The 18,760-nt window shown below is 39.9% G+C and overlaps 1 protein-coding gene across 7 annotated transcripts in view; it reads left to right on the top strand.

Moving 5' to 3' along the window:
* LOC123598610 (myomegalin) overlaps window positions 1–18,760 on the top strand; it is a 50,989-nt gene that overhangs the window by 25,498 nt on the left and 6,731 nt on the right. For 5 of the 7 annotated variants that reach the window (XM_045478963.1, XM_045478959.1, XM_045478957.1 and 2 more), the window contains exons 2-6: window positions 4,935–5,082; window positions 12,991–13,080; window positions 15,254–15,489; window positions 16,582–16,633; window positions 17,678–17,865. In XM_045478963.1, the coding sequence (XP_045334919.1) occupies window positions 4,964–5,082; window positions 12,991–13,080; window positions 15,254–15,489; window positions 16,582–16,633; window positions 17,678–17,865 (685 nt within the window). In that variant the 5' untranslated portion in view covers window positions 4,935–4,963. Of the gene's footprint in view, window positions 1–4,864; window positions 5,083–12,990; window positions 13,081–15,253; window positions 15,490–16,581; window positions 16,634–17,677; window positions 17,866–18,760 lie in introns of all 7 variants that reach the window. The other 2 variants (XM_045478958.1, XM_045478961.1) reach the window with 2 other exon arrangements.

Genomic DNA, 18,760 nt, shown 5'->3' with positions numbered 1-18,760 from the left:
TGTGTCTCCCTCTCTCTCTGACCCTCCCCCATTCATGCTCTGTCTCTCTCTGTCTCAAAAATAAATAAACATTAAAAAAAAATTAAAAAAAAATAATAATGAAGTGTTTTAACTTACAATTAAATAAATTATAACAAAAACAAAGTAATAAATATCCAGAACACATCACTTCCTAATTATTTCACAACATTTTACTATTATCTATGCTCTTGGCGTTCTTTATGTGTATTATATTTTTTAATTAAATTAATTAAATTAATTTTTTTAATTTAACATAAAATTTGCCATCTTAAAAAAACTTACCATCGGGGCGCCTGGGTGGCGCAGTCGGTTAAGCGTCCGACTTCAGCCAGGTCACGATCTCGCGGTCCGTGGTGAGTTCGAGCCCCGCGTCGGGCTCTGGGCTGATGGCTCAGAGCCTGGAGCCTGTTTCCGATTCTGTGTCTCCCTCTCTCTCTGCCCCTCCCCCGTTCATGCTCTGTCTCTCTCTGTCCCAAAATAAATAAACGTTGAAAAAAAAAAAAATTAAAAAAAAAAAAAAAAAAAAAACTTACCATCTTCATCATTTTAAAGTGTACAGTTCAGTGGCATTAGGTGTGTTCACATTATTATGCTACCATCACCACCATCCATCCATAGAACTTTTTTCCTCTTTTAGCAAACCTAAATTCTGTCGCTAGTAAACAATGACTCCCCATTTCCCCCTGCCCAGCCGAATAAACAACATTCTTTTTTTTAATTTAATTTAATTTTTAAATTTACATCCAAGTTAGTTAGAATATAGTGCGACAATGATTTCAAGAGTAGATTCCTTAATGCCCCTTACCCATTTAGCCCATCCCCCCTCCCATACCCCCTCCAGTAACCCTCTGTTTGTTCTCCATATTTAAGAGTCTCTTATGTTTTGTCCCCCTCCCTGTGTCTATATTATTTTTGCTTTCCTTCCCTTATGTTCATCTGTTTTGTCTCTTAAAGTCCTCATACAAGTGAAGTCATATATTTGTATTTCTCTGACTAATTTCGCTTAATCCCCTCTAGTTCCATCCACATAGTTGCCAATGGACAGATTTCATTCTTTTTGATTGCCGAGTAATATTCCATTGTATATATATACCACATCTTTATCCACTCATCCATCGAGGGACATTTGGGCTCTTTCCATACTTTGGCTATTGTTGATAGTGCTGCTGTAAACATGGGGGTGCATGTGTCCCTTAGAAACATCACACTTGTATCCCTTGGATAAATACCTAGTAGTGCAATTGCTGGGTCATAGTTGTATTGCTGGGTAGTTCTATTTTTAATTTCAATAAATAAAAAATTTTAATTTCAAAAAATAAAAATAAATTCTTTCTCTATGAATTTGAATATTCTACGTTCCCATGTAAGTGGGATCATATGGCATTTATCCTTTCATGACTGGCTTATATCACTCAGCATATTGTCTTCAGGGTTCCTCCATGTTGTAACATGTGTTAGAATTTTCTTCCTTTTTAAGGCTGAATGATATTCCATTGTATGTATATACCACATTTTGTTTATCCAGTCCTCTGTTGATAGACACTTGGGTTGTTTCCACCTTTTGGTTTCAGTAAATAATGTTGCTATGAACATGGGCATACAAATATCTCCTTTCAGTTCTTTTGGGTATACATCCAGAAGTAGAATTTCTGGATTATATGGTAATTTTATTTTTAATTTTTTGAGGAACTGCCATACAGTTTTCCAGAGGGGCTGCACCTTTTTACATTCCCCAAAGTGCACAAGTGTTCTAATTTCTCCACTTTCTTGACAACACTTGTTATTTTGTTATTCTGGGTTTTTTAAAAATAGTAACTATCCTAATAGTTATGATATGAAGTGGTATATCTATCATATTTATATGGTGGAAAGATTATATCATATATAAATACTATATCATATCCCAACTCTATATTCAGTGATGTCTTATTGGTAGCTTAAAATTGGCCATGGTGATAGTATTTACTCCACAGACATAGCCAAATGCTACAAATCAGGATTTTATCGCTTGGAGTACTTGTCATTAAACACTTACCAGCACACCATTGAAACAGAGGCCTAGAGAAAGAAAGAAAGAAAGAAAGAAAGAAAGAAAGAAAGAAAGAAAGAAAGGGAAAGAAAGAAAGGGAAAGAAAGAAAAGAAAAGAAAGAAGGAAAGAAAGAAAGGAAGAAGGAAGGAAGGAAAGAAAGAAAGAAAGAAAGAAAGAAAGAAAGAAAGAAAGAAAGAAAAAAAGGAAAAAAAGAAAAGAAAAGTAAAGAAAAGAAAAGAAAGAGAATAATGGAGGCCTTAGAAGGAAGTGGAAAACAAGGTCAGGTGACCTTTTATATTTGTGATTCTCTTGACAGTCTCAGCTGCGGTGACCAAACTGTTGCTTGCACTTGCCACCCATTCCCTCCATTCCATCAGCTAGATTTTACTGGGCTCTGCCACAGACCATTTTCAATGGCTTTTTGGCATCCCAGGCAACTGTCAAAGATGAGTGAAAGAATAAATAAATCTATTAGATTTATAAATGAACACCACATTAAGTGTCCATATTCAAGGAGATAAAGTGTTTTGAGGACTTTGACGAAGTAGAAAGTAACTTATAGAGCCAGAATGAAAAACAGACATAGCAGAGTATAATGTTAATAGAGATTTTTTTAAAGCAATGCAAAAACAGTCATCTATAAGTTAAGTGAAGTTGGGAGTTTGGAAGTTTAAAATTACTTCCTGTTAGGTGTGCCTGGGTGGCTCAGTTGGTTAAGCGTCCAACTTTGGCTCAGGTCATGATCTCACAGTTCCTAAGTTTGAGCCCCACATCCGGCTCCATGCTGACAGCTCAGGGCCTAGAGTCTGCTTCAGATTCTGTGTCTCCCTTTCTCTGTCTCTCCCCTACTTACACTCTGTCTCTCTCTGTCTCAAAAATAAATAAACATTAAAAAAAATCTTTTTTAATTACTTCCTGTTAAATAAAACCCCCACATGTTCTCCTACTGCAAGTGAAAGAAATTTAACATTGCACTAAGATATATTAATTTTTATGGGGTTAAAAAGTAAGACATCATTATTCTAAATTTATTAGTTATACTTAGTTTTTGGTCACTATTCCCTTGAAAGGATCTAGGGGGTAAAATTTCGACAGTTCCCAAAGAGGAACAGTAAAAATCACTAGAGGCTCTTAAAAATTCATGCATGAAGAGCCACAGAATTGTTTTTATTGAAACTATCTTCAAGAAAATAAGGGTGTTGGGGCGCCTGGGTGGCTCAGTCGATTGAGCGTCCGACTTCGGCTCAGGTCATGATCTCACGGTCCGTGAGTTCGAGCCCCACGTCGGGCTCTGTGCTGACACCTCAGAGCCTGGAGCCTGCTTCCGATTCTGTGTCTCCCTCTCTCTCTGACCCTCCCCCATTCATGCTGTGTCTCTCTCTGTCTCAAAAATAAATAAACATTAAATTTTTTTTTTTTTTTTAAAGAAAATAAGGGTGTTGAAAAAAAGATTGTTGTTTGAGGTTTTCTGTGCAAAAGCAAGATTGAACAAAGAGAACATGCTTAGATTTTTCTTTATAAATTGACTGGCTGGGATGCCTGACTGGCTCAGTTGGTGGAGCGTGCTACCCTTGATCTTGGGGTTGTGAGTTTGAGCTCCATGTTGGGTGTAGAGATTACTTTAAAAAAAATTGGTAGTATCAGTAAAAGAGTACCCAGATATTAAAACTGGTTGGTGAGAGAGGTGGTCTCCATTGATAGAGACATCCAGGGAGAAACAAGCAGTTTTGTGTTGAGTATGGCAGGCCTTTAGAAGACAGGGCTTTCTCAGGTTCTGTGACTACCAACACATTCTGATTCTCTGATTACAATTTGAGACTGGAACCGAGAGTCCTTCCCATGGCACTATTGTTGATATCTCAGTGACCGGATTTGAGCTCTGGCATTTCAAACTTTGTTTCTGCCTTCATAACTCTCAAAACTTGTGGGTGACAAAAAGGCCTTCTGATTTCTAAAGGAACACTCCCAGGAAACTTTATCTCAACTGTAAGAATCAAAAATACTCAACTCTTACTCCCGTTTAAAGCCCTTTTCGGGCTCCTGGGTGGCTCAGTTGGTTGAGCATGCGACTTCGGCTTAGGTCATGATCTCACAGTTTGTGGGTTCAAGCCCCGCGTCGGGCTCTGTGCTGACTGCTTGCTCAGAGCCTGGAGCCTGCTTCAGATTCTGTGTCTCCTTCCCTCTCTGCCCCTCCCCTGCTCACGCTTTGTCTCACTCTGTTTCTCAAAAATAAATAAAATGTAAAAAAAAAAAAAAATTTTTTTTTTAAAAAGACCATTTGATTTCATTTGTTTATTTCATTATTTGCTTGTTGGTTGGTTGGTTTGCTTTTAAAAAAAAAATTTTTTTTAATGTTTATTTATTTTGGAGAGAGACAGAGACAGAATGCAAGTGGGTCAGGGGCAGAGAGAGAGAGAGAGACACAGAATCTGAAGCAGCTCCAGGCTCCGAGGTGCCAGCACAGAGCCTGACATGGGGCTCGAACTCAGGAGCTATGAGATCATGACCTGAGCTGAAGTCAGATGCTCAAACAACTGAGCCACCCAGGTGCCCCAGGTTTGTTTGCTTTTCTAAAATACCTCTGGGTCCTGCTCTTCTCCCTCATGGCACCGTCTCCCCCTACTTGCTGTATCTTTCCTCCAACCCATGGTCACCAAGGTCCTCATGGCTGAGGGGGAACTCTTCACAGGAGCACATCATAGGTTTCATTATTTACCTCCTGGCAGGTTCCCCACTCCCTTTCTCTGTGCTTATATGGGATCCTCTTTAATGATCCAGCTCTATAAACTATCATTTTGTTTTGATTACTCTAGGCAACTTTGGAAGAAAGCCTGGCCATTGTGGAGACCCAGACACATTTCTCTTCCATCTTTCCTTTTAAAGGAGGCAGTAAGAGGATTCTTCATGAGAAAATGCTGCAACTGAAAGCTGGAATGCAGCAGCCCCTAGAGAAGGGACCTGCTGAGAGGAGAGTGGGTGAGCAGCAGACTCAGCCAGAGGAGACAGGGTCCTCCGCTGTGTCCCACAGCAGGTAAGAGACTCTTTGTTTAGACACTCCACCGTCAGAATTAAATCATTGCCCTCACGGCAGCTTTCAGGTCTGCATCCAGACTCTGTAGCTTAATTATAGGGCTGTCTCTTAAGACCTTCCTGAAAAGTCTTTACAGAAAAACCTATATGGCTTTAAGTATCAATTACTTTATATTATTCAGAGAAATTTGGTTTTATTCTAAATAACAATGCATGTATTCACCAAATATATCACCTTCAAGGATGTTTGGGATTTCATGGAATTCTTCCAGTCATGTGAGTAGCGTCTCTTTTCTGCATTGACAGGGACACCTAAGAATCTCCTGTTCTGTCAGGAGATTTCAGGACAATCAGATTGTCCCTGGTTTCTGGTCTGGCAATTTTGATAAGTTCAATTCTTTTTTTTTTTTTTTAATTTTTTTTAACGTTTTATTTATTTTTGAGACAGAGAGAGACAGAGCATGAACAGGGGAGGTTCAGCGAGAGGGAGACACAGAATCTGAAACAGGCTCCAGGCTCCGAGCTGTCAGCACAGAGCCCGACGCGGGGCTTGAATTCACTGACCATGAGATCATGACCTGAGCCGAAGTCGGCCACTTAACCGACTAAGCCACCCAGGCGCCCCGATAAGTTCAATTCTTAAAATAAGCTTACAAAATTGTCAAATAATGGCTGGTTGGCTTGACTTGTCAGCGTTTTTAATGGCTGTATGTTTATAGCTTTTCAAAGGCATTAAAATGATACGGAGTTAATGCATTATACATTTACCTGTGAACACCAGTTACTGACATACTACATCATAACTAACTTGCTTAGTGGTTGGAGCACAGATTTAAAGGTGATAAAATTCAGCTTCATGCTCCATTGGGTACTGTCAATATGTACCACTTAAATTTCCCTGACCCAGAGAAGAATGTTAGAGCTAAAATAACCTTAGAGTCACTTAGTCTCATTTCCTCATTTCAGACCTGAGAACATTCAGGCCCAAAGATATGGTTGCTTGATCAAAGTTGCACAATAGCCTTTTTTGCAGAAATAATATTAAAATCTTGGACTCTTAATTCACAAAGCCTATACCTACTTTGTGAAATACATTTAAAAAATCATATTCTCATGATTATTTTCATAAAGTCTTTATTTTTAGAGCAGTTTTAAGTTCAGAGCAAAACTGAGTGGAAAGTACAAAGAATTTCCATATATACCCCGTCCCTGCACATGCATAACCTCCACCCCCACTATCAACATCCTGCACCAAAGTAGTATATTTGTTACAATCCATGAACCTACATTGACACATCATTATCACTGAGAGTCGTAGTAGTTTACATTAGGGTTCATTCTTGGTGGTGTACATTCTTCGGGTTTTGACAAAAGTATAATGATGTGTACTCACCATTATAGAAACATATAGAATGACTGTTCATTGCCCTAAAAATACTCTGTGCTCTGCCTATTCATTCCTTCCTCCTTCCTAATCCCTGGCAGCCACTGATCTTTTTACTGTTTCCATAGTTTTGCCTTTTCCAGAATGTCATAGAGTTGCAAGCATACACTATGTAGCTTTTTCAAATTGGCTTCTTTCATTTAATAATATACAAATTTTGGTTCCTTCATGCCTTTTCATAGTTTGATTGCTCCTTTCTCATTAGTGTTAATAATACTACATTTTTTTCTGGATGTGCCAGTTTATTTATAAATTCACCTACTAAAAGATAAATATCTTGGTTGCTTCCAAGTTTTGGCAATTATGAATAAAGCTGCTATAAGCATTGTGTGCAGATTTTTATGTGGACATAAGTTTTCAACTCATTTGAGTAAATAGTGAGGATACAGTTTCTGGATCATATGGTAATGGTATGTTTAGTTTTGTAAGAAACCACAAAACCATCTTCCAGAGTGGCTGTAGCATACTCAGTCACCAGTGAGTGAGAGGATCTGCTGCTCCACATCCTCACTAGTATTTGGTGTTACCAATGCTCGAGATTTTTACCATTCTAACATGTAGTAGTGTCTCATTGTTATTTTAATTTGCAATTCCATAATGACATAACATGCTGAGGATTTTTCTTTTACTTATTTGCCATCTGCATATCTTCTTTGATGTCTGTTAGGGTCTTTTGCCCATTATTTGATTGGACTGTTCATTTTCTTGTTGTTGAGTTTGGGGAGTTCTTTGTATAATTTTGACAACAGTCCTTTATCAGATAGGTCGTTTGCAAATATTTTATCCATGTCTGTGATTTGTCTTCTTATTCTCTTGACCATGCATTTTGCAGAGTGAAAGTTTTAAATTATAATCAAGTCCAGATTATTAATTATTTATTTTATGGATTGTGCCTTTTGATATTTGTGTTTAAAGAGTCATCACCAAACTCAAGATCAGTTAGACTTTCTGCTTTGTTATCTTCTAGGAGGTTTATATTTTGTGTTTTACATTTAGACCTATATGTATTTTGAGCTAATTTTTGTAAAGAATGTAAAGTCCTGTCTAGGTTCAATTTTTTGCATGTAGGTGTCCAATTGTCTAGCACCATTTGTTGAAGGATTATCTTTTCTTCATTGTTCTGCCTTTGTTCCTTTGTCAAAGATCAGTCAACTGTATTTTTGTCGGTCTGTTTCCGGGCTGTTTTGTTCCACTGATTTGTTTATTCTTTCACCAATGTCACACTTTCTGGATTACTTGTACCTTGATCATAAGTCTTGCAGTCGTGGTGTCAGTCCTCTGACTTTGTTCTTCAATATTATGTTGGCTGTTCTGCTTCTTTTGCCTTTCCATGTAAATCTTAGAATTGGTTTGTCAATAGCCACAGAATAACTTGCTGGGATTTTGATTTGAATCTTTGGATGAAGTTGGGAAGAACTGACATCTTGACAATGTTGAGTCTTCCTATCCATAAACATGGAATATCTTTCCATTCATTTAGTGCTTGTTTGATTTCCTTTTATCAGAGCTTTGTTATTTTCCTTATATAGATCTTGTACATATTCTGTTAGAGTTTTACAAAAGTATGTCATTTGGGGGTGCTAAGGTAAATGGTATTGTTTTCAATTTCAAACTCCACTTGTTAATTGCTGGTATATAGGAAAGCAACTGATTTTTGTATATTAACCTTGTATTCTGCAACCTGATTTTAATCACTTTCTAGTTCCAAGAGGTTTTTTTTTGTCAATCCTTTCAGATTTTCTACATCGACAATTGTGTCACTTGCAAACAAAGACAGTTTTATTTCTTCCTTTCCAATCTGTAAACCTTTTATTTGCTTTTGTTTGTTTCATTGCATTATCTAGGACTTCCAATATGATGTTTAAAAGGAGTGGTGAGAGGGGACCCCTAACCTTATTTCTGATCCAAGTGGAAAAGCTTCTACTTTCTTACCACTAAGTATGATGCTGGCTGTTTGTTTTTTGTAAATATTCTTTATCAAGCTGAGGAAATTGTTCCTTCTATTCTTAGTTTGCCAAATTTTTTTTTTCTCATTTCATCATGAATGGGTGTTGTATTTTGTCAAATGTTTTTTCTGCATCTATTAATATGATCATATGATTTTTCTTCATTAGCCTGAATTACAGCAATTGATTTTCAGATGTTGAAGTCAGCTCTCCATCTGGAATACATCTCACTTGGTGTGTTACATAATTCATCAAATACATTGTTGTATTCAATTTACTAATGTTTTGCTGGAGATTTTTGTACCAGTGTTCATGAGAGATATTGTTCTGTAAGGTGTTTTTTTTTTTTTTTTTTCCTTATAATGTCATTGTCTGGTTTTGATAATAGGGTAATGTTAACCTCATACAATGAGTTAGAAAATATCTCCTCTGGTTCTATCTCCTATAGAAAGCCTGTAGAGAATTGGTATAATTGTTTCCTTACATGTTTGGTAGAATTCACTGTGAGCTCATCTGGGCCCAGTGCTTTCTGTTTTGGAAGGTTATTAATTATTGATTCAATGTGTCTAATATACATAGGTCTATTCATATTGTTTATTTATTCTTGTGTGAACTTTGGCAGATTGTGCTTTTCAAGGAATTGGACCATTTCATCTAGGTTATCAAATTTGTGGCCATAGAGTTGTTCATAGCATTTCTTAATTATCCTTTCAGTGTGCATCAGCTCTAGAGTGATCCTCTCTTTTATTTCTGGTATTAGTAATTTGTGATCTTCTCTCTCTTTTTCCTTTTCTCTAGCCTGCCTAGAGGCTCATTGAGTTTACTGATCTTTTCGAATAACCATATTTTTTAAAAATTACCTAAATAAATTTTGTCATTGTAATAAGTATTATTTATTATTGAGAAACTGGATGGGAATAAATAATAAACCTATAGAATCCAGAATAATAAGTGTATTCCAGAAAAAAGGCCTTGCCTTAAAAGTGGAATAGCCTTGTTTATCTCAGAGACCCCTAAAACTCAGAGCAAGGGGATGCATGGTACTGATAAAGAACACTAGAGTGAGAGTTTGGAACCAAAATTTGTAATAATGATCCTTCCACCAACTAATGATGGAAGCTCAGGTGTATTTCTCCCCACTCCAACTTTACTGAGATATTATCAGCATATATCAGATACACTTCTTACACTCTGTGAGTCTCAATGTCTTCATCTATAAAATAAGATGAGGCCTTTTCCTGCACTAGTATTGTCCACATCTTGAACTGGGATGTTAAAGGGTTTATTAACTTAGTAATTGCAATCAGGACCAAGTCTTAGCCCCTTGTGCACGTCTGTATCTGTGTATGTGTGTGTGCACATGTGTGTGTGTGTGGTTTTTTTTTTTAAGCTTATTTATTTATTTTGAGAAAGAGAGAGAGAGAGGAGGGGCATAAAGAGAGGGAGAGAGAGAATCCCAAGCAAGCTCCGTGCTGTCAGCGCAGAGCCTGATGCGGGCTTGAACTCATGAACTGTGAGATGATGACCTGAGCCAAAACCAAGAGTCAGATGCTTAACCAACTGAGCCACCCAGGCCTCCCCACGTGTGTGTTTTTTGCAAGAGAACACTATGTCAATATTATATCCTGAGGTCTCAGAGATGAAAGAACAGATGGGAGGAGCATCTTCTTGGTTAGAAAAAGAGAGTAATGAGAGGTGATGAGGGAACCTGGGTAGCCAAAGTTGGTATAAATGAGAAAGTTAGAGGGAGTTGAATGTCAAAAATCTAGAAATAGCAAGATTGAAACCACTAGATCACTAAAATATTAGTTAGAGTTTATTGTGCACATAAAAGTAGTTTGCCACTGGGAGCTCTCAAACCAACAGTGGAATGAGGCTCAAAGGTATATTGTTATAAGACACCTTATATAGTGAGAATGCATAGGTTATTTATTATTTCCAATGATTGGTTACATCATTAGAGTTTTCCTAATGATTGAGGATTGGTTAAAAGTGACCACCTCATGCCAATTTGGGGGAACAGCTTGAATTTCATCTGTGATTTTCAGAGGCATGTGCAAGAAGTGGCCCAAGGTAATTTTCGCTTGTTTTGCAGAATAAGCTAGGTTTGGATTCAGTAATTTTCCTAATAGCATGACAAAAATATCACAGTCATTATCTATTTTAAAATCTGTACTGTTGTATATGGAAGTCTAATCTCCATTGTCTGAGTCAAACCAAAGTGTGTGATTATAGAGTGAGTCTAGAACATGCCCTAAATTACGTCCAGTACCATGAAGGCTTGCTGTGCATAGACAGATTGCCAACAATGAAGTTTGCAATGATTATGGGCCATCCTTTGGCTTCCAAAGTTCCTCCCAGTACCAGATTAACTGGCTGTAAGTATTAATTGAATGGCCAAGGCATGGATACCAAACCTTTTTGTAAAGCCATTTTCCGGTCATCCAAGTATGTATAGGAGCTGGTTCTAACACTGAGAGTCTTCCTGAGCATTTAAGTGTCTACATAACCGACAATCATTTTGATTAGTAAAGGAAGGTATGCATTGAATGGTAGGCCTTAGTGGGTAGAGAAAATCCCTAACAGAAAAAGGAACATGGGTGTGAATGTTCTGTATTAATTTGTAAAGCAGTAATATCACAGTAATTGTTATAAAAATGAGTCCTGGAAAAAGATAGGGGATCTAACAGAATCTTGTTCTGTGTTCTTTGCCTTGTCTGCTTCAAGGGAAATTTTTTTTTCCTGGAAATCCTTAATGTTAAGTTAGCCGTAGGTTGACAAGTCCAAGAGTTGAGGGGGAGGGGGTTTCTCTTGGATTGAGAGACATGGACCCAAGGTTTAATACCCAGTAATTTAACTAGTGTATGAAAAAACAGAACCTGGTAGAGCCCTTTTCATAGAGGTTCAAGTGTTGTTTTTCATTTATATCTGTTTCAGAATACCCAGTCTCCAGGTTCCAGTGTATGAAGTATAAAGTTTTCACCAGGCACAGAAGGTCTCTAAAAACATCCTTGACCTGTTGAATTTAAGTTTTTGAATATTGTATCAGTACTTTAAAGTCATATTAGAATTTACAAGGGCAGGATGTGCATGGGGCTTTATCATTAAAGGCATGGATTCATAAGGTGTTAATTTATGTTTCCCAAAAGGTGTTGATCTCACTGTCATAAGGCCTAAGGGTAACACTTTAGGCTAAGGTGTTCCTGTGGTTTCAGTCAATTTTGCCAGTTTTACTCTTAGGATATCATTGGTACATTGAACCTTCCCTAAAGACTGAGGGTGATAGAGACAATGATAGTGTCATAACGTTTGAATAACCTTGTTTAGTTGTTTTATAACCTATCCAGGTAAACTGAGTCCTTTATCACTTGAAATTTCATCTGAGATTCCCCACAGTGGAAAAGGATTTTCTAATAATTTCCTTGCGACTGTGGTGATCATCAGCTTGCCAACATGGGAATCCTTCTACCCATCTAGAAAATAGATATACCATTACAAGTACATAGTGATAGCCCACAGAAGGAGAATTTTGAAAAAGTATCAAATGAAAATGTTCAAATGGTCCAGACAGTGGGGGAGCAGCCCCTGGAATTAGGTTAAATGGTTTCTCCCAGGTTATATGATTGACAGGTTAATCATTGAATATAAACCCATCGTGCGAATTTAGAACAATCACCCCACTAATATTTTTTCAGAATTCAAGACATTTGGTCAATTCCATGGTGGGTAGTCACATGAAGCACTTGCAAGAGTGGTGATGGAGGGATTCAGGAGGCACCAGCCAGTCATGTGTACCCTCCCCAAATCCTCTTTTTATGATAAATCTGTATCCTTCTTGGTGCCACTTTTGGTTTTCAGCATCAGATACCATTTTTTGTCTATTACACAGTTGTCTTAAGTAATCTGATATGGATCTACAGTGGAGTATAGGTTATGGAAATTCAGGAGAATGGCTTTACCAAAAGGTTTAGTATCTGTCCCTTGGCCATTTTATGGCGTTTATTTAAAGTTCTGGTACCTTAGGAATCTCTTGAGTAGGAACCTTAGCATGAAAGTCAGCCATTTGTTTTGGGGGGCACCTGTCTGGCTCAGTCGGTGGAACACGTGACTCTTGATCTCAGGGTTGTGAGTGTGAGCCCCACACTGGGTGTAGAGACTACTTGGGAGGAAAAAAAAAGTTTTTGTTTCCAGAGCATACCACAGTAATGAACTACTCTGAAGATATACCTGCTATTTGTGTAAATATTTGCAGTTTTTTCTTTTGTCAATTCACAGGCTCCAGTGAGAGCCAAACAATTCTGCAGGTAGGGCTGAATTAAATAAAGGAAGGGCTCCTCTTTCTAGTAATTCATGTTGCGTAGTGACAGCATATTTGTCTTGATATTTTCCTTCAGAGTTTTTGGCATAGAGTACTAAATCCAGACAGGCCAATAGGGTTTCTTGTAAATCTAATCTAGGAGTTTGATTTGAGGAGACCAATTCAACAGTTATGAGTCTCTCCTTTGTTTGATAAGGGTAGGAAGGTAGCAAGATTTGAGGAGACGCAGGAAAGAACACTCAGGAGACAGGAGGAGGATCTCCCAAGATGTTGTCTACTAGCTGAGAAATGGTATGTATGCTCAGTGTTTGGCAAACTTTCTACAGCATGAGGAACCTATAGATTTATTTCATTTCCTGAACAAGTTTCAAGGAGAATTCCATAATTTTAGCAGATGCAGCTATGCCCTTTAAACAATTTGGGTATGCCCTGGCCTTTGGATGCAATTGTAAACTATAATAGGCTATAGGTCTATTTTTTCCTTCATTTCTTGAGTAAGGGCTCCCAAAACTGATTGTTACATTCTTGAACAAACAACGTAAAAGGTTTAGTATAGTGAGGAAGTCCCAATGAAGGAAGATTCGGTAATGCCCATTTAATTTCAGTAAAGGCTTCCTCACGTTTGTTTTCCAAGGAAGAGGTTCTCGAGCATTAATCTTAGTTCATAGAGTAGAGAAGCTAACTAGGAAAGGTTAGGGACCCAGGACTGACAATATTCTGCAAGTCTGAGGGCATTTATATTTCACAGAGCTCCCCAAGTGAGGACAGGATCTTTCTTAGGGGCAAGGGTTTTTTGCATCAGTGGAAAATGCATACGATCCCTGAGAGGACATTTAGGACAGGAACACAGTGAGAGATGAGTGGAGGTTTGTAAGAACTTCTCTTTTCCAGAATTGGAAAAATGTTTACTGAGAGCCTCCTTTGTGTTTGGCTGTGTCCATAAGATGACCAAAATACTCCAGGCTCTGAAAGAGCTCTTAGTCTAGGAACCAGCATCTGCCTAATGATGTGAGAAATGTTGGTCAGAAATATGAATAAAGTATAGCATCATTTAAAAGGTTCAAATAGAGTTTGATGCTTCCTGGGGGTGACCTGTCCTGATCGCCATCCTGGCTCTTTCCAATGCCTGGATTAATGTTCTAAACCAGTGACTCTGGGCTTCAGGAAAATTTCACCTCCTCAGGAAATAACTAGCACCCATGCTCCCTGTTAGCACAATACAGATTACACTGCCAAGGTCTCCAAGAGAAACTGGTGAAATCAGAAGCCATTGATTCTGCTCTGGCACACCTGCGGAAACCGAGGGGACGTCAGGTTGGTCTGATAAACTCACCATTACCAAAGTAATGATAATATGTCTTTGATAAGTTAAATGCTTTACTGGGATTGCTGTCCTCATCCCAACATTTAAAATAAAGTTTGGGGCGCCTTGGTGACTCAGTCAGTTAAACATCCGACTCTTGATTTCAGCTCGGAACATGATCTCACTGTTTGTTAGTTTGAGCCTCACAGTGGGCTCTGCGCTGATGGTGTGGAGCCTGCTTGGGATTCTGTCTCCCTTTCTCTCTGTCCTTCCCTGCTTGCTATCTCTCTCAAAATAAATAAAAATTAACTTAAAGTCAATCCTGACCATATTTCTAAAAAGGCGAAATAGTCCTTTTGCCCTCATTTGCAGATGATGAAACTGAGGCACAAAGTAGTAAAGTGACTTTCCAAGTTTGCAGTGGGAGCATAGAGCATACTGGGGCTACAGTCTAGGCCTGCTGCTTCCTGCTTCATCCGTCCAGCTGTGTTGCCTCCCTCAGGAACAAGATGAACTAAAACCTCCTCTTCTCTCCTCTATGACAAATAGTAGTCGTGTTGGGCAGGATATTATGGGATACTAAATTGGTTCAGATCATTTCTTGGAGATCATTTTTCAGATCACTCTTTTGAACCCTACAAGCAAAACACTGCACTAATTAGTTACACCAGAGCATACAGACATGGTAGAATACAGTGGGTAGACTAAAGGAGCTTGAAGATGTCCTAGCAATGGAGCCTTAGCTATTTATAGGAAAAACATAGATAGGTCCATCCTGGTGAGAGAACAAGTGGTCTCTTCTCACATGATGGTTTTCCTTTTGACTTTCCAATTAAAGCCTGACTTTTTTTTACTGTACTGAAATGGTTTATTAAACTGAAGAGATGGATTGGGAACAGATTTTAAAGCAGAACTAGGGAAGAAAAGCTGATTCCATTTTCAGAAGTACAGGCCTGGGGAAAGACACTTTTAGAAGGAGGCTTTCAAACAGAAGAAGGCTTTGTTTTCCTTTCTTCATTCCCTTTGCCACATTCAGGTCCCTAAACACGTGCTAATTCAGTGTAGGGGTTTTGGGGGTGAAATTCTCTAAGTGTCTTCTGCTGAAGTACCACAACCTGTCAGTCACCTCTTTCCTCACTTACTGTTTCTTCCCCTCTTTAGGAAATGCCATTCCTTGATCCAGGATCAGGCTCGAGAGTTGACCCACCTGCGGCAGAAGATGAGAGTGGGGAGAACTTTCTCTTCCCTTCTCATTCAACATGTCAGGAACACAGTGAAAACCTTTGAGGAGCTCCTCAGCAGCAATAAAATTGACCACTGCATGGAGCAGTGCTTCCGTGAGCAGCTGGCCAAGGGGAGCCAGCTGGCAGAGAGCCTTGCCAGCAAATTCAGCACAGGTAAGCCGGCCCCAGGGCTCAGGAAGACTTTCAGTCCCTCCCAAGGACCAAGGCTCAGACCAGCCCATATCCATCGACAAGTGACTTTTCAATCTGATGTCCCGCTCTGTAGTCACCACCTTGGAAGCATGGTGGAGTCAGGACTGGTGAGGAGCACTGAGGAGAAGCACACCGGATTGAGGATGCCCAGATGAGGGCCACAGCCCTGCCATCTCTCATGGGATATGGCCACTCGGGCAAAAGGCATCTCTGGCAGGTGATAGCATTTATCTGAAACTAACTGGCAGAAAAGGAGGTAGAACAGGGGCAGCTGGGTGCTGTGAACAGAGCCCCAAACCAGGATCTGAAGACCCTGGCTCTAGCCTGTATGTGTTCATTGCCAGCTCCGGACACGTTCATATTTCTCTTGATTTCTGTTTCCTCACAAAAAAAGTTAGGTCAAATAATACCAGCATGATTGTCCCAGGGATCAGATCAGCAATATTAATCAGTGCACTTCAAAAACATGATCAAACAACCATGCTGATTTGGGCATAGTTTAGACACTGTATAGACTGGTACCTGGTTGTGGGAACATTAGTTCAGGTGCCTTTTTCATAGAATAGTCCCTGGAGCACCAAGGACGTATAGGCTTGAGGCCACTGTGTGGGCTCCTGGTGGCAGATGCAGAGGTGGGACGGGGATGTCTGTCACCTCTACAGAGATAGGAGTAGGTTCTGCGTGAAAACTGTGGCCGAGCACACAGAGGCAGGACTGGGAACCAACTCTGTGGCAGAACTGGGAGACTCTGGTTGGAGTGGTCCAGAGCCACCAGACAAGTAGCTCAAGACCTGTAGGAAAAGAGACATTTAGCTTTTGACTCTGATCCAGGGCAGAGCAAGTAAAGATAATGGCCTTTGTGGTGGGCTCAGGAAAGCCCACCAGACAAGTTCTCCAAAGTCTCGAGCCAATGTCTCCTGAGAAGATTCAGAGTATCTTGGACTGGAGCATCAAATAATCACGTCTCATCCCAGAGAAAATTCAGAGTTTGTCTGTAATCTGGGAAATAAGACCTGCTTATTATGACTGGTCCGTTTTGAATCTGGTTTTCAGATGACTGCATAAGTGAGAAGAATCAAACAGGACACATGCTGCGGACCCTCAGGTAACTCTAGATTCTCAGGGGCTGTGAAACATAATCTGGTGAAGGATTTATAAGCAGGAGCTCTCACATCCCATAAAAAAACAGATGGCTGATTATCATTATGTCTCCTTGGTGATGAAGTGGTCTCGTTTCTTTTTTTTTTAATTTATTGTTATTTTGGTCCCATTCTCATATTCAATCACCAATTTAGCAATACAGAGCTGCTCTAACCTTAGGAGTCTCCTGTACCCCTGGGGATCAGCTCTGATTTCTCTCAGATCTTTAAAGACCAGAGTGAGGGGCGCCTGGGTGGCTCAGTCGGTTGAGCATCTGACTTCGGCTCAGGTCATGATCTCGCGGTCCATGAGTTCAAGCCCCGAGTCTGGCTCTGTGCTGACAGCTCAGAACCTGGAGCCTGTTTCAGATTCTGTGTTTCCCTCTCTCTCTGACCCTCCCCCGTTCATGCTCTGACTCTCCCTGTCTCAAAAATAAATAAACGTTAAGAGAAAAAAAAATAATTAATTAATTTTAAAAAAAGATATTAAAAAAAAAAAAAAAAAAGTAAAGACCAGAGTGAGATTATATCTGGTTTCTTTAAGGGTGACCCAAGAGGTACTGGCACATGATAAATAACTACAAATTTTTCTTGCAAAAAAAAGAGGTTTATACTCCATGACCATACTTACGGAAGGAAGTCTAGAAAGTACAAGACACCTAGAAAGCCGCATTGCCTTGGGAAGCAGTTTTAAACAGGCCACTGCAAATACTACTGAGCACATCGTGTTCACAGAGTGCGAACCTCTGGTTGTCTTATGAAGGAACCATGAGTATTATTTAAGGGGCCTAATGGGTCTTCTCTCTTCCTCAGGATGTTTGTGGCCAAGGCACTGGGCAACTGTTGTCCTCCCCTGTCCCCCACTCTCCACCCCCAAACAAATGGTTTGCCTTCTCCTCTGAAGGAACAGTCTCCTTGACTTCTGGGGCTTCTCCCATGGGCTGCCAGATTGCTACAGCTATGTCATTCGGGTGACCTTTATTTTCCCTCTGTCTTTCTTACCCCGCCAGTATCTTAAGGGAGATGCATACAAAGGGTAAAGTGCCAGAAGCTCTAAAGACCAAACAGCAGGCCCAGCCCCAGACTCTGCCCCAGATCCAGTCCAGCAGCCATGCCCAGTCTGCTGCCCATCACTCCTCCAGCAGCACCTCCCTGCTTCATGAAGAGCAAGAAGTACACCCTGCAGTGGCTGTGGCCAGTGAGTACCCAGACAGCATCCTGTTGCTAGGTGCTTGCTCCTTTGTCTACACCAAGAGTAGGTATCTTTGCAGCCAGGCCCTACAGATCCCCTGTGATGTACCTGGTGGGGCACAGGTCTGGGACTCGGTGCCAAGCACAGGCCCCAAGGGTGTCAGGCAGCTCTTCTCCATTCCTAACCCCACACGTCATCAGCCACTAGACCTCCTCTGACACATACACGGTCTTGGACTTGAGGGGAGGGTCATGAGTTGGGAAGGGAAAGGGGCAAATGCTCCCTTATCACTGCAATCCCATCATATCATGTTTCAGGCCATGGGCATGAACATCACTAGTATTGGGTCTCTGATCTTGGAATCTCTGGGGTAAACAGTCACAGTTCTTATTTTCTGTTTATTACTAAACATTCTTTATCATTTGTGGATTTATAGATCCCATCCATCATTCTAATAATTCAGCTGTAATGTCCTCTGAACCCTCAGTATCTGGGACGTGTCTCAGGTTCAGGCTGAACCCATCGCCAACTTGCCTCTCCCCAGAATTCCCCAAGGAGGGCACTTGGGTAGCCTCGGTGCGGAGGAGGAGCAGTATACATTTAAAATCAAACCTTCATTTTCTCCTGCTCAGCTTTCTCTTTAATTTTCCTCCTGAGAAAAGCATTTCTGTTTTTAGGGAACTGTATCAATCAAATTCTGGTGTAAATAATACTGAGAAACCAACCTTAGTCTGATTTTTTTTTCCTGAATTGACTGTTTTAAGCAATGAATGAGCCATATTGGGATTTGACCTGATACTATTCCTGTTTCTCATTTTACCCTGAGGATCAGAGCAGCATAATGTTTCCCCCGGGATTATAGCAACCAAGGAAAGAAAGGAAATTCACATTTATTGAACAT

This window comes from Leopardus geoffroyi, chromosome C1 (genome assembly GCF_018350155.1).
Source record: "Leopardus geoffroyi isolate Oge1 chromosome C1, O.geoffroyi_Oge1_pat1.0, whole genome shotgun sequence".
NCBI lineage: Eukaryota > Metazoa > Chordata > Mammalia > Carnivora > Felidae > Leopardus > Leopardus geoffroyi.
Note: the sequence above shows the minus strand (reverse complement) of the source record. Positions and strands in the feature narration are given on the sequence as shown.